This window comes from Sylvia atricapilla, chromosome 3, assembly GCF_009819655.1.
Source record: "Sylvia atricapilla isolate bSylAtr1 chromosome 3, bSylAtr1.pri, whole genome shotgun sequence".
Classification (NCBI taxonomy): domain Eukaryota; kingdom Metazoa; phylum Chordata; class Aves; order Passeriformes; family Sylviidae; genus Sylvia; species Sylvia atricapilla.
In genome coordinates this window covers 10,959,222-10,975,597 of record NC_089142.1, presented here as the reverse complement: position 1 = coordinate 10,975,597, position 16,376 = coordinate 10,959,222, and the positions used below count along the sequence as shown (strand labels likewise).

Here is a 16,376-nt window from a genome sequence, read left to right as displayed (position 1 = left end):
TTTATTAATAACTTAGGCAGTAAAATCACACTCAAATTTCTGAAACAGCAAGAACTGAAATTATTAGCAGGAAAAAAACTCTCCAGATACAAAAGAAAATATGTCAAGACTTTTACCAACAGGATACATGACTCACAGGTCAGAGATGACACCAAATACCTATCTGTCTGGGACAGAACCCTATTCTTCATTGCATGCGGTATATATATCTTAATTTTCCTTTTGCTGATGAATTTAATCTTTAAATAATATAGAAGGGGTGAAAACCTCTCCTTTAAGGAACAGTATAATTCTTTCTAATTGAAAAATTATAATATCACATGCCAACATCTCCTTAAATTGCACAGAATTTAAATACTACAACAACTACCTGTATATTAAAGTGATCCAGTATTCCTATGAGTTCCTCTTTCTTTGAAGAAATTATAGTCCCTAGTGGTAAAAAAAGAAAGGAAAAATATCAACAAGTACAATGCCCCAGTCTTTTGTTCACTGTAGAAAACATAAAAAATGAGATCAATCTTTTTGTAACACAGACTTAGGCATAAATAAGCAGCATTGGTTAGGAGTTTTTGCTATTACTATTTTCAATATATTTACATCTGCTCAGAAAGACTTCTAATTGAAGTCCTTCTTTGCCTCATAAATCCTCTGTGACAGAATTTAAATAAACTAGCAAATTCAATAAAAACCTCAAAAAAGACCAAAAAAACTATGTCCAGCCTCCATCACATAAGCAGATTTTTGTAAAAACAAATGCATAATGCAATACCTGACATACTAAATAATACATATCACTAAATTTGTAATACTTTTGACATACTAAAATATTCTTCGTTCAGGATAAAAACAAAAAAAAAAGGACATTTTCCTCATCCTTGAATGATTTTATGAAAATAGAAACATCACCCTTTACAAACATCAAGGCATTCAAAGCCATAAACAAGTTTACAGAACTTCTAAGACTGAGAACAAAGCAAACTACCACCAACCAGATTTGTTTCTCAGCTTGCAAGTTCTGCTTCCATCCTGATTAATGCGCTGATTCACAGTAATAGAGGTACCATACAATTCTGGTTTAAATGCATCTCTTCCTTGGTTTCGCAAAGTTATGGAAATATGTGCAGAACTAAAAAAAAAGTAACAAAAGTAATAAAAAAGACAACTGAAATTAATCTCAAATACAAAACAATGACAAAAAATCAAAGCATTTTAATTTTCCATACAAAGTGTCGTGTCCTACAGGTCACAGCAGCAAGTCAGTCATAGTACCAACCAGAAGAACGTGTATTTATTTGGTTTGAGCCATAACAGCATTAGATACATTGCTGGTTTAAAACCCAGCAGGAAAAGTAAACCCACTCAAGCTGTCCCCTTTCCTCCACCCCCTTCCCATAGCAGAGGAAACAACAGGAGAGATTGTAAGAAAGAATTACAATTTACTGCAAAATCTCAAAATCACAACAATATTAGTAAGAACATACAAAACAGAGAGTGTTTTACCCACAGAAGGGTATTCACCACCAAACAAAAATGTTTCCCCAAGACAGCACATGGCATGGTTTCCCAAAGGCAAAATGCCAACTGGCCCCATGCTGGGCCATGTAGTTAATGCATGAGAAAACAAAGGCACTACGGCAGGGATGCTCGTGGTTTAACTTTCCCCTTCCCTAGCACAAAAGCAGCGGAAAAACAGAGACAAGATAAAACCTGGTGGGACCTGATAGGGCTCTAAAACAGGCCAGAGGAGCCTCTTCCTGGGCCTGACTGTGCACGAGCAGGACTGGAGTGCTTGGCAGTTCTGGCAGCAGCAGTGCTGCACTGCTGCTGCAGTGGCTGCGGTGGCTCCGGTGGCTGCTGCGGTCATGGCGGCTGCGGCTTGTGGTGCTGCTGTTTCCTCTGACATCTTAAGTCCTAGCTTTCATATTTTCCAGATTCTGTACTGCATTGGTATATAACTCTGAACCTCATATAAAGTGTATAAATGTCATAACAAGTTCTCTTAACAGGGTAGTTAGATAAAACCATCTTTTTCCAGCCTGAGAACAAAGCTGTTACAGTGTCAGGCCCAAAAAGTATAAACAACAGGAAACTCAGGAGAGTGATCTTGGGAGAACAGGACTTCAAAACCTGAAGATGTAATTGGACAATTAACCCCAATATGGAAATGGACCATAACGCATGAAAGTGCAAAAACTTGTGACTCATCATCCACCTTGGGTGTAGCCACAGGTGGGCTCCTGTACTACCCAAGGTGTTCCTTTAAAGGCCTTTTAAATAAATATCTACTTTATTCCTTTAACGCTGTCTAGTCTGTGTTCTATGTAGCCTCTTAAGGCATCACCTCCCTTTCCTTTTTCTCTGAGTGGCATCTTGGGCTTTCCAGTGCTGTGTTTCAGCACCAAACCAGAAAAGCCATGGCTTGGAGGAAGAGGAAAGGGGCTGTGTCTTGGGGTGATCTTATGATGATGCTCTATTCCTTACTGTCTGCCTTATGTTCAGAAATGTTTGTTGTGGCTTTAAGGCAGGTCAAGAAGAGGGGCGGGAGCCCTCAGGGGCTCCTATGCAGACTTTGTGTTCAGACTAACTCCCCAGGGTGCTGGGTACAGTGGTTACTTTGTTGCTTAACCAACTCAATTTTTAGTAACTTTATCAAGGTTCCTTTTTCCCCATCCCACCTTTCCAATGGACATCAGCAGCAACCCTTCTGCAGCTTTTCCTTTTCGTTTGTTTTTTCTTGAACTGTCCCAACTTGATTTTGGTCTGAGATCAGATAATCGCCAAGACCGTCAGCGATGGCCACTCCAGCCAGCCCAAAACCTCGGGCAAAGACGAGAACAAGAGAAAGGACCCCAAAATCCACCAGCTTCATCTGCTGCAAGGGGATCAACGTCAAGAGGTTCAACAGGTTCCCACCTGTTTTGCCCAAGCTGCTGCATGAACTTTTTCCTCTTCCCTGAGCAAAAGCCAGCCACCACTTTGTCCCCCCTCTGCCAAGTGGCCAGCCCGTTTATTTCTTTCCCCTGGCATTTTGAGGGTTTTGTTCTGCTGTGGGTGAGGGGGAAGTGTGTGTGTGGGAGGGTAAGGTTCTGAAAGTTGAATACCTAGCATTTATTCAACCTTTCTTTTGTGCTATGCAGGCACTTTGTTAGTTAATAAATGGGTTTTTTTCACTTTTACCCACTGGTATTAATTTTCCCACTGGAAAAAGGGATTACTGAAGCCATTCTCTTTAGAGAAGACACTCATTTCAGAGCATTTTCTCCTAAATTTGTCTCTAAACCAAGAGAGATTGCCCGTGGCAGAGAGGGGCAAAGTCTACTGAGCTGACCCTGAAACCTACACACCCCCTCCCTTGAGCCCAGCAAAAGCAAAAGCGACCCTTCTGCTTTCAGTCCCAGCTTCCTCGTGCTTACACCATGGCCCTGTCATGATGTGGAATCCTACACTGCCAGAAACTCCAGCCCTCTTCTCCATAACCATGACAGACACACTGCTGCCATACACTGACTGCTTGCACCTCCTATGCTTCACCTAAATAATGAGACAAAAGCAAGTATTTGTGAGAGATTTCTTCCATCTTCCCTTCTCATCTGAGAGTGCCCTCATTTTACATTGCAGAATCAAGCTGATTTTTGGTAGTTCTCCTTTTTTCAAATTGGTTTCTGTATAAAACAGTTGTTTGGCTTCTACAGCCTAACCAAAGCAATCTATACCAGAGTGCTTAAGGCATTCTTCTAGAAAAGATGTGATTTCTGTTCGAAATTCCTATTTCCAGTTTCTCAAGTGAGTGCTGAAACCTAATACACATAAGGCAAGTACTATCAACAATTTTACTCTCAAGCACCTCTGAAAGGAAGAGGCTGGCACTCAGAATAACAGCTTCATGGAAATGCGAACTCCTAAACCTTCTATCTTTTTATTGGTTTCCCTAAACACTTTTTCCCCTCTCACAGCAGACATGAATCCACTTCTCACATGTTAAAATATCCAGATGTAAGTCAAGGTCTTTGTACTGTATATTCATTTAACAGAAAGACGGAAAAATAATTAACATCACTGCCTGCAAAATAATGGTAACTAGTCATCTGTGAATTTTTCCAGTGATCTCCATTTTTCTGTAGGATATTCAATTACAGAATGGAAGTAATACATGAGAGCAGGGAATACAGAGGACATCACTATGTTAGCTAGTTCAGTGTCCCAGTTTCAGGTAGGACAGAGTTAAGTTTTTTGCCATTACTAGGAGGGGCAGAGCCCAGAGCCACCTGAGTGTTGTTATTCTATGCCCCACACATCACCCCTGGGGCACAGTTTCAGCCGCAGGAAGAGAAGAAGAACAGGAAGTGGAAGTGACAACACTTTGTTCCTTCATTCCAGGGAAAGCGGATGGCGAGTGAAACAGTGGTGAGGCTCCAGTCTTACCATGGGGTTGGTGTGTCATTGTTTTTCTTGTTTTGGGCTTGGGGAGGGAATTCGGGAGTTTGGGTGCAGATGATTTGTCCACCATTGTTTATTTTTTTCACAGCGTGGGCACAGGCAGTTCCATTTGCCATTTTCTTCTTTTTCTCAGGAGATGCAGGACTCAGGCTATGGTGCAGTCGCCTTGAGTCAGACTCAGTGAGGATTTTTCCTTGTAATCACCCTCTTTCATACACTGTTTAGTATTGTTGCTATTAGTGTTTGTTTTCCTTACATTAGTAATGGCTTTTTTCAGTACATTTTTATTTCAATCTGTAATCTCTACCTTTATCCCTCTCTCACTAGAGAGGAAAGAGACCAGCTGTTCGGAGTTCAATTTCCACTTGGTTTCAAACTACAACATTCAGAAATAATGCTACACTAGTGGCAAAACTTCTGAAGTTTTTTGTTTTCGGGGTTTGGGGTTTTTTTGCAGGGGGAAGGTGTTGTTTAAATATTATGCTTTTTATTCAAGCCTGGTGGACCCCATAAAAAGATGCAGAAAATTAACATAAATAAAAAACTCATAAGCTAACCTCAATCACAATCACTGAACTATATATGTAACTTTAAAGTTTTACTTACGTCTCTCCTTTTTGAATAAACATTTTTAATGCGGAACCTCTGTTAGTTGCAGTGGCTTTTCCACCAAGTCCAACAATTAGTGCTGTTAATACAGAACTTTTTCCACCTGTAATTAAAGCATTGAACTTGTTTTAAAGGGAAGATATTGTAACTTCTACTCTATCCATATTACAGTTTTTTGACTTCTTATATATTCATGCATAAAAAGTCCAAATTCTGTCTTTATTGAACATATAAAATAACAATAATGCTAGTAAAGTATCTGCCATTTTCCAGGTTCTCCCTAAGAAAACCCAACATGCTGAGCCAAACTTCTATTCAGCAATTTGCATTCACCATGTAGATCAGAAGGAAGGAACGTCTCCTTTCTTAGAAGCATACTATAAACATCTACACAACGAAAGTAGTCAAACACATACTACCATTATCTACCTATCAGAAAGGTTTTTAAGCTCTCTTTCAAAATTTATGTTTAATTTTTTAATTCTTTTTCCAGAAGAAATGAGGTCGTATAAAGAGGCATCACTTCCTTTTCCTATAATAGTTTCTATGTGCCCCATATTGCCCTGGGTTAGCTGGGCATAGAGTTCTTTTTTACATAGCAGCTTGTACAAGTGCTTGGGTTCAGCATGAGAGTAATGCCGATAACATGCTTGTGTTTTGATTGTTACTAAGTAGCACAGTCGAGGACCCTTCAGTGTCCCCTGCTCTGCCAGTGAGGAGGTGCACAAGAGGGCAGGAGGGAGTCCAGCCAGGAGAACTGGCCCCAGCTGGCCAAAGGGACATTCCATACAATAGAATGTCATGCCCAGTGCATAAACTGGGGGATGCTGTCCCAGAGCCACTGACAGCTGGTTGAGAACAACTGTTTTATCCATAACTTGTTCCTCTTGGGTTTTATTCCTCTCTTTCTTTCTGCTTTTAATTACAATAATTATTATATTTTATGTTATTTCAATTATTAAGCTGTTCTTACCCCAAACCATAGGTTTTACCTTTTTCCAATTCTCCTTCCCATGCCACTGGGGAAAATGGGGAAGTGAGTGAGTGGCTACATAGTATTTAGCTGCCGAAAGAGATTAAACGACAACAGTACTTTCTAGCACCCAATATGGGGCTCAAAGGGTTGATATAACTGACCAGAGTACGTTAAAATAAATTTGCTGTAAGCTTTCATGATATTAGTTTAATAGTTGCTGATCACAATGCTGCTTTATTTGCAATCAGTTGTGCTGGTTCTCAGAGCTGCGTTATGTAACACCCTCCTCACAACATGCACTCCCTGCTTTGGTGTTTCTCAGCTTCGGGGCCTGGGCTAAGGTTATCATTTTGAAGTACTCTGTAATGCTGGCCGATAAGATATGATATGAAAAATGACATGAAATGACATGACGGAACTGCGAGCTGCGAAACTCGCCTGGTCCACTCTGGCACCACCCCCGGGCTGCGGGAGCCCTCTAGCGGCAACTGCCCACAATTACACCTGTCACCCCGCCGAGCGCCAGCCTAGAGGACACACCTTCCCCTCCTTCTCCCGGCTACAACAGATACAACAGCTTCCACAACAGCTTCTGAGAATTTTGGGTGTCCTCGGGAAGCTGAAAACATCAGGAAGCAGGACGTTGCTGAATGTGGTTCAGATGTAGTTTAGCATTATGCAACTATCAGCAGTACTTCAACCCCCCATTACAAGCAGTGTGGCTCCTCCAAACTCAGTGATGGGCACTGCAGGCACTTGGACAAGTACCGTGCATTTAATTATAAACATGTAAGTACATTTAGTTCAAATAAAAATGATTAATTATTAATTTGTTGGTGATTACATAAATATTAATTTAATATTAAATATTAAATAATTAGCTATTAAGATCTTTATATTCACATTATCTTCTGCAAAAATCTCCAATGTTAAGATCTAATTCACCAGCCTATAACTACTAGGATATACCTGTGTGGTACCTCATTTCAAAAGTGAATCCTTTTCCATGCCTGAAAGATGGCTAGCAACTCTTTTTCAAATAAAAATTACATTAAATTAATTAATTAAAAATTATTAACAGACGTGTTCTTTGACAGAGACACTATGCAATTAGTACTTACTTCCATTGGTTCCAACAACAAAATTGAGATTTGATCCAAACTGAAAAGGCCCCAGATTTGAATGGCACATGAAGTTCTTCAGCTGGATACTTTCAATTATCCCAACTTCACCATCAGGCTAAAGGATGAACAATTAAAACTCAAGTTGCATAGGCATTTTAATGAGATTAAGTTTATGTATTTTAAACGCAGTGGGAATTAAAATTGACAGTATATCAAACATCAGCTGTTACAAGCCGCAAGGAAACAGAAGGGTTTCATGACACTCTGTAAACTCGCTTGCTATAGAGCAATTATGTAGTAAAATAAAAAGAAAAGTTACCAAAGCTCATCCCTCACACATAGTAACTTTCAGTTCTCCCTATTAAGTTCTCCTAACTTATCACCAATACAACATAAAATACTAAGACAACAGATCCACGCAGTTGGCTGACCAAGTCAAAGCATGTTATTAAGGGCATTCATCCAAATGTCTTGTAAATACTGACAGGCTTGGAGCACCGACCACCTCTCTAGGAAGCTGTACTGGCTTTGGGTAGCAGGGGTGGAAGCTGCAGGGGTGGCTTCTGTTAGAACTTGCCAGAAGCTTCCCCATGTCTGACAGAGCCACCCTCAAGACAGATCCACTGCTGGCCACGGCTGAGCCCATCAGCAACAGTGGTAATGCCTCCAGGCTCAGAGTCAGAAAAGGGAAACTGCAACTCCAGCAACAGCAGCCAGACAAGAGAGGAGTGGGAATATGTGAGAGGAACAGCTCTACAGACACCAAGGTCAGTGAAGGAGGGGCAGGAGGTCCTCCAGGCATCAGAGCAGAGATCCACCTGCAGCCCATGAAGAGCCCTATGCTGGAGCAGGTGGATTCCCAAAGGAGGCTGTGACTGTATGGGAAGTCTACCCTGGAACAGGCTCCTGGCAGGATCTTTGGCATATGGAGAGAGGAGCCCATACAGGAACAGGTTTGCTGGCAGCACTTGTGACCCCATGGGGGACCCAGGCTGGAGCAGGCTGTTCCTTAGGGACAGCATCCTGTGAAAGGCATCCTCAGAGCACAGAACAAGTGTGAGTCCTCCCTCTGAAGAGGAAGAAGTGGCAGAGACAACACGTAATGAACAGACCACAGCCCCCACTCCCTGTGCTGTTGTGGGGAGAAGGAAATTGGACTTGAAGATGAGCCAAGGAGGGGTGGAGGAAAGGTGTTTTAAGATTTGGGTTCATTTCTCATTATCTCTCAAACACTGATTTGATTTTATATAAATTCAGTTAATTTCCCAGGCTGAGTCTGTTTTGCCCATGACAGTCACTGGGGAGTGATCTCTCCCTGCACTTATCTCAACCACAAGCCTTTAGTTATATTTTCTCTCCCCTGCCCAGGAGAGGAGGGCAGTGACAGAGTGACAGAGTTGTTTTGGTGCACACCTGGCACCCAGACAGGTTCAACCCGCCCAGAGAAGCCTGGTTCATTGTCTTACGACTCATAAAGAAATGTTTCCTAATGTTTAGTCTAAATACACAGGATAGTATATGCAATCTCAAAAACATTTTTTAAAAATCTTCTATCAAACTAAAATTCAACTACTAAAATGAAAGCAGAAAAAATAATATTCCTGTTTTTAAGCTTATTTTCCATCAAAATTTGCATTTCAAATACTAGATTTTTTTAGACATCTGAAAGTGTCAACTATGCAAAACAAACAAGTATTTGGCACTTCTTTTAGTAAATAATTAGTTTTCCAAATATTTTGTCTGCTTTTACTCCAACCATAAATGAAATATACCATAGTTCTATCAAAATCCATTTCCTTCATTTACTTGACAACTGCAGTAGTATTCCTTCTATCAAATCAGAATATTGTTATTTTTCTGATCAAGTATTATACCTGGAGGACCCACAAGATGTAAGGAAAGAGTAACCCCATGCAAGTCCTCGTCACAGACAGTATCCCTAGTTTCTTTTACCTCTGTTCTACTGATGCCTACATCCAAGACATTTATTTCAATAAGCACTGAACTTTTCTCGTATCTTCGTCTCTATGACTTTTTAAACCACTTACCAACTGTGAAGAGGCACTACTGTCATCAGTATGTATATCTGTGTAATCTGTGTATTCTTTTCTCTGCCTTTTCTGGGACTCAGGATTTGAAACACTTTCTTCCTTTCTCTTACCCATGAGTACTGAAAAACGAAAATAATGAAATATTATAAGTTTCAGTCTTCTAGGTGACAACATACCCGCAGATGATAGCACAGACATACCGAATTATTTACTTTGGTAAAACAAATATTGAAATCACAGCAAACATTGTAACAAATCCTTTTCCAGAACCAAAATCTCAGTAATTTAAGGCTACACTTACTATGAAAGAGTTGCATCAAAACAAAAGAAACACAGACTCATTACTCTAATCAAGCTGAATGTGTTGATCAGAAATAAAATCGACCTTGATTCTGTTTTTCTTGGTACATTAGACTTTGGAATACTTGATAAAATTGTTTTTGGTTAGCAATGGAGTTGAAGATTAGTGATAAAATGTACATAACTAGTGTAATGAGCATCAATACAGGTTTGATTAAAGTCAGCTGCATGGGCAAAGACAAAGCATATTAATAATTTGTGGTTGACAAAAGCTAGGAAAATTAATATGAAGAACAAATGAAAGTAGAATAAAGGAATATTTAGATTCATAGCACTCTTCCTATGCTGTTTCTTACACACAAGGTAGTATAATATGATCACAGTAAACAAAATGCCCCTAATAAAGGATAACTATCCTCTCTATATAGAGAAGACATGTCTAAATCTCCTCTACAAATCAATAAACAACACACAGACTTCCAGCATAATAGGACTGGTGTGAAACAAATCCTGTGAAAGTAACAGGCTTTACTAAAACATATAAAAATTCGTATTTTCTGTAATCATAAGCTTAATGGCATGGTTTTTATTCCCTTAAAAGTACCTATTATGTTCTTCATACCTAAAGACCCAAAGCCCTACACAAAACACAGAACTTGACATACTTGCCCTAAGCAGAAGCAAGGTGGTATTTACACAAATGCAATAGACAATCTTTTTATTTGTCAGTAGCTAAGTCCGCCACCTGTAAGTATCTAAAACAGGCTAAAACTAACATTAGTTGCACAGTTTTCTGACATCAAAACTTTTCTGAAATAGATTATGTTCTCCTACTCAGCTTTGTTTGCTGGAATTTAATCTAGAGCACCCCTCTAAGAAACATGACAACCAACTTTAATGCAAATCACCAGTTCAAGCAAAATTCAGAGGCAATAAATGTACTTAACATTCACTCCTATAGAAAGAGCACTGCATGACATGTGGCCTAAGAATAAGCTGCTTATTTAATTTTTTTCTCTCAAATGTGTGGAGTGCAGGAAAGAATGACCAGCATTAGAGACATAGAGTGCCTGAAGTTGGCAACACGTCTAAACACATTGGGGGCTTAGAGGTCGGAAGACTCCTAGTCATGGATACAGGTGACGACAACAAGCAAGCACTTCGTGTCCCTCAGGACAGGTGGGATGATCCAGGACAGGAGTCATACAGGTCGGCCTAACAGTTCCTAGCTTGATCTCCTGGAGGGAGGTGACATGGTCTGGGAGAGAGCTGGGTGGGGCAGCACACAACCTCAGCCTCACAACCCCAGGGGCTGCCTTGTCAAAGCCCTCAGGCCCTCCCAGAGCTTCTCAGTGAGTCTTGTTCCACATTCTTTCTGTAAATGTTGTAAGATTAGTTACTTGGAGAATCTACAGAGAACTCACTGAAAAAAAGACTGCTGAAGTAAAACTTCATGCTGCCATGGAGAAGAGCAGTCTTTCTTCCCTCTTCTCGTTCTGTCTCACCCCCCTGAGTCTAAGCAGCTCTTTACAAAACAAAATAATAAATCATCTCAAGTCTTTGATTCTAACAAAAAGTAATTCAGGAAAAAACTTATTTCTTTTAACGTTAGTTAGGTGAGCTCCTTAACCACTTCACCATGCAGATCTGTATGCTTGGGTCACTGTGGAGAAAGAGATGCTTCTCTGAGCAGTTTCCTTGTGTCAGCCTAATGTTCTGGTCAAACTATTGCCTGAATTCAACTGACGGGAGGTCAGAGAGCTTATACCACCAAGCGTCACAGAGCATTTATTATAAGTATTTATTACACGAGACATCAAAATTTCCTACATAATTACAAAGAATAGCTCATTTCTAGTCTATATACTTGTTGACTGCTTTATAAAATAGTGTCTTATGATCCTCTCACTAATTTTCTATGACATAGCATCTAAAAGATAAAGAAAAGACAGCAAAAATCCCTTTCCATTATGTGGAATGAGCAAAATTCAAAGCAAATGTAGAAACGCAATAAAGTTCCCATCTGACACTCTTGCAATAATTTTGTATGGTAGGGATTTCTTTATCAAATATAAGAGGAGGAAGAAGATAAGGATGAAAATGCTTATTACTGCTGATTATTATTACTATTATTATTACAGTGATGATCCCCATGAAGTATTTAAAGCAAAACTGTCATATCAACTTTATGTACATAGTTGAATACCACACACAAGGAAATCAAGGAGCAAATACACTTCATCATTCGGCTCACATACCTTTTCTTATGTTACTCTTTGTTTACTACAGAAACATGCCTTCATGCCCAAATTACTCAGACCAGGAAACAGTCACTTGCAAGCTCTTGGCATCCATCCCCCAAATATGAAGACAAGTATTCGCTGAATCTGCTGTTCCATTAAAATCTTCCTCTAAAAAGAAGGGGAAACATAAGCTTTAAATGTTATAATGTTAATAACATCCAAACTGAAGATGAGGGCTATGAGTTCCACTGCTATACTACTTGAACATTTAAGGAAAAGAGAGTGTAACAGCAGAAAACAGAACAAAACAATCTCATGTAATCTAACTATGAGGAAGGCAAAAGACAGAACAGCCTGCACCTCAAAACTGCCGAAGAGCTAGCACTGCAAACAAAATTGAACTGGAGCTACAAGAAAACTGTATTAAGAACCCTCAAAAATTATGACAAATATCAGTGGATGCAGAACTTTCCCTGAGCACAAAAAAGCCAAAAGAAGTGAGAAACTGACCACAACCACAAAGAACCCATTAATAAGAATTTACAAGAAACAGTGTTTTAAAAGGCACAGAAGAAATAATCAACATTTTAAAAAACAAATACACAGAAAATGACACATTTTTAAATTTTATCTTCATATCATCTTGATATTTTTGACAAGAAAAGTTCTTTTTTCTACTGTAATTGCTGCCAAAGCTCTTGCACCAAGGCACCCCGGATTTTTACGTTAAGTTTTTAATTGAAAAAAAATCATTGCTTTCAGTCTCAGCACTACTTACCCTAACTTTAACAACAGTTTGGGAATAACAATTCAAGGCAAAGGAAAGGCAGCTGATCCAACCTATCTGATGGTTATCAAAGTATGCAATACCATACTGGAAACACAGTGGGAAAAGCATCCATCAATATATTTTAAAATATGTAATAGACTACTGAGAAGCCAACAGTGGACATTGCTGACAAATGTTAACAAAAGGATTTTTTTAATGGACCAGGCATCATATTTAAAAACTAAAGTATACAATATACTTAGGTATATTGCAAAATACACTAAGACTGTGGAAATGAAAACTTGTGATGACAAAGTCAAATCAATAATTCAAACAAGAATCCATCTGTCACACAGGAAGAGAAATCAAGAGTACTGATTTAATAAAGAAAATAAATTTCACTATCATGGAATATAGACTATACAGTTAGGAATAAAAACTGGACCTATAACTGGGAGCAAATAAAGGCAAGACAAATTCAACCATAAAAACAATCAAAGCATCACTACAAATTATAACAAGCAATTGTTATGCACATAATGTGAGCAAGAAAGAAAAATGCAAGCCCCAAATGTCCTGTATAAAATGGTAAGGACTGCTACATGTTATAGTAGAAAAGTCCTTTCCCTGTACATATCAAAGCATAGGAAGGCAGAGGCTGCATGCACTGATGCTCACCCATGTTCCAATTTAATCAATGGCCTATCTTTCCACAATATTCACCACAGAGGAGCTCCACAACTTCTTACCTTTTCCCTACCTGGCTGGTCACAGTTTGGCTCATCCAGAGCTGGCACAACCAACCTGCCCTCACCAAACCCACACCACGGCTTTCTAGCAGCCCTTGCTGGCCTGGTATCCATGTAAGACAGGAAGATGTCCCACGTGTTTTGTGGGACATCCACTTTAAACACTCTTGACCCAGCCCAGCTATAACCCTGCCTTTCACCCAGCTGGCAAAACAGAGGTAAAGCAAAGACATCAGAGCAGACCTATGGCAGGATGAACACAAGACATGGGAAGATGCAAAGGGAAGACTAGGAAGAAAATACCTATAGGTATTTTAGGTCTTTAGCTGATGTATAGCACACTACATTAACAGTCACAAAATCAGCAATAAAATTACAAATTAACACCAGCAGTTAATAATAATGAAGGAAGTACAACACTATCTGCTGTACCTAAAGGGAAGTATTTCAGAGAGCTGAAGTCAGAAGCCCAGCCTCAGATAGAGCAGTGGGGTGCTCTACATTTTTGGGATTATCTGAGACAGATGTTCCATGTTAGACTACACGTCTGACATTCACAACTTCTCTCGTAATATATTTGCAGCCAGTGCATAGGAAGCCTATACCACCCCATCTAAACACGGGAAAACCACTGCCTGACCCCCAGAATGACAGAATGGGTAAGGCTGGAAGGGAACAGAGTGAGTCATCTGGTCCAACCTCCCTGCTTAAGCAGGGTCATCCCAGAGCACACAGCACAGGCTGGTGTCCCGGCAGTTTCTGAATATCTCCAGTAATGCTAATCCACAGCCTCCCTGAGGAATCTGTTCCAGCTCGTGTTCACCTGCTCAGTAAAGATATTCCTCCTCACGTTTGGGTGGAATTTCCGGTACATCAGTTTCTGTCCGTTGCCTCTAGTCTTACTGCTCAGCACCACCGAGGAGAGCCCGGTCCTCTTGACACGCTCTCTTTAGACATTTATACAGATTGAGGTCCCCTCTCAGCGGTCTTTTCTCGAAGTTGAACAGGCCAAACTCCCTCAGCCTTCTCCTCCTAAGAGAGATGCTTCAGTCCCTTAATCATCTCTCACAGCCCTCCACTGGACCTCCATCTCTCTCTTGTACTGAGGAGCCCAGAACTGCACTGCGACACAGAGGGGAACTCTGCCTCCGCTATGGAGAGCGAAAACGTAAGAGGGGCAGAAACCCTCTCTTGTTCACCATTACCTGTTGCTTTTCCCAACACCGCAAGACCCGGGAGGATCCCCCACCCCCTAGGAAAGAGACAGGGGTCCCTTGGAAGCCGGAACGCCCGGGCAGCGGCCGCTCCTGCTCTCCGCAGCCAGAGGCGCGAACCCGGGGGAAACGCTCACAGCCGGCGGGGTGCCCACGCTGGGCAGCGGGTGACAAACGCCAGCTCCGACCGCTAACTGGCCCCGCAGAGCCACCTGCGACAGCGACCGCGGCAGCAACCGCGGAAACGGGCCGGAGACAGCGGGAGGAGCGGGCGGCAGCCGTTGCCCCGCCTTGCGACCGCCAGGCCGCCCTCCCCTCCCTCCCTCCTTCCCAGCTGTCCAGAGCGGGGCGCGCCCGGACAGCGTCCGCCAGGATCTTCGTCCGGCACGGATCACCCGCCCCTTCTTTCCCGTCCCTTCGCCCCTCGCCTGCTCCGCGCCCCGTTACCTGGGACAGCTCCCGCTCTCCGCACGGCGGGGCGGGCGGGGCGGGCCGGGCCAGAGCGGGCGGAAGAGCGGCCGCCGTGCGTGCGGCGCCTGCGCGCTCCGCGTCCCGCGGGGCCCGTTTCCGTGTGCGCGCCATTTTCGGGTGTGGGGGGGCGGAGCGCTCGCCGCTCCGGGGCCGGTCAGACCGGGCCCGCCGGGGCTCTCTCGGGGTTGTGCCTGCCTGTTGGTCCCCGCCCGGGCCGACCCGCTCCCGAGCCAAGGCGGACCCGCTCCCGAGCCGAGGCTGGGCAGCCCAAGGGAGCTCGGGCCCGCCTGTTCCTGTGGGCGCGGTGCGCGGGGAGCGCTGGCGCAGCGGGGCGGGAGTTTCAAACGCTGCGTGCGGGGAGCCTGCGCCTCCGGACAGCTGCTCGGGGTGCTTCGTCCAGCGGGAAGGATCCTTGAGGAGGAATCTGCAAAAGCTGGAGTGTCCGGGTGCGCAGGTTTATTGGCAAAGCTGTGCTGGGGTAACGCAGAGAGAGAGAGGGAGAGTTGTTAAAAACGTCTGGGCTTTCGTGTTTCGTCCGCCGTGGTTTTCCTCCTTTTAAAGGCCTCTGGGTGAGACGTGAAATACGTGCTTAGCTGTCTTTGCAAGTTACCTTGGTAATGTGTGAAAGTATCTCTGTATGAACTAAATTTCGGCGTTAAGGGCTTTCTGTAGTTATTTTCAAGTAACTGGCATTTCTGACAGTGTAAAAAATTTAGAGCAGAATCTAGACTTAAAGCACTATGTAAGATATACAGACTTTATAGGTTTAGCACGTTCTGGCCTGAAGAGACATTGAGAAGGTTTTGTACGGGGGTATTTGTGTTTACTGTTAATTCTCTTCCGTGATTTCTAAGCGTATGAAAATAAATTAAGTGCAGTCTTGCTTCTTTGGAAGTAGCCATATCTCTATAGTTGGAGGCTTGTTATAAACAAAGCTCTTAAATAAAATCCAAGTAGACACATTATTCATGTTAAGAGTAGTTGAGCTATTTGTACACTGAATTTAAATATTTTACAAAATGCACTCAGAAAAAGCAAAGACTGGTAGGTTTTGCAGGCTTTCATAACTTGCCCTCAGATATACGTTCAAAGGGATATGAAAAACTGAAGTGCTCAAATAACTATACTTCATTACAATGAAAACGTCGGCGTTTTGTTTTGTTTTCATTTTTTGCACTTTTTTATCATTGTAATCTAACCAAATGTAGGGTTTTTTAGTGTATTTGTCTTTCCTATTAATTACCATGTGATGCTCCATAATAATATTTAAAAACTTACTAACACAGTTGTTTTTTTAAGAAATTATATTGTTACAGACTACCAGAAACCAGATGATAACACCAAAAGGACATTTCCCTTCTTTGTGAGGTGTTCTCTCACTTAAGCTGAATTTTTGTGCTTGTCTTTTGGGAAGGTTGGGGTAATTCCCC

At 41.8% G+C, this 16,376-nt stretch overlaps 1 protein-coding gene across 3 annotated transcripts in view; it reads right to left on the bottom strand.

Moving 5' to 3' along the window:
* Window positions 1–15,049, bottom strand: part of SMC6 (structural maintenance of chromosomes 6) — a 38,816-nt gene extending 23,767 nt beyond the window's left edge. Inside the window, exons 1-7 of one of the 3 annotated variants that reach the window (XM_066314763.1) lie at window positions 14,923–15,049; window positions 11,759–11,911; window positions 9,198–9,319; window positions 7,147–7,264; window positions 5,047–5,152; window positions 993–1,129; window positions 371–432 (exon numbers count right to left, since the gene is read on the bottom strand). In XM_066314763.1, coding sequence (XP_066170860.1) covers window positions 371–432; window positions 993–1,129; window positions 5,047–5,152; window positions 7,147–7,264; window positions 9,198–9,314 — 540 coding nt within the window. In that variant the 5' untranslated portion in view covers window positions 9,315–9,319; window positions 11,759–11,911; window positions 14,923–15,049. Of the gene's footprint in view, window positions 1–370; window positions 433–992; window positions 1,130–5,046; window positions 5,153–7,146; window positions 7,265–9,197; window positions 9,320–11,758; window positions 11,912–13,960; window positions 13,977–14,466; window positions 14,702–14,922 lie in introns of those variants that run through there. The other 2 variants (XM_066314764.1, XM_066314765.1) reach the window with 2 other exon arrangements.
* Between the last annotated feature and the right edge of the window lie 1,327 nt (window positions 15,050–16,376).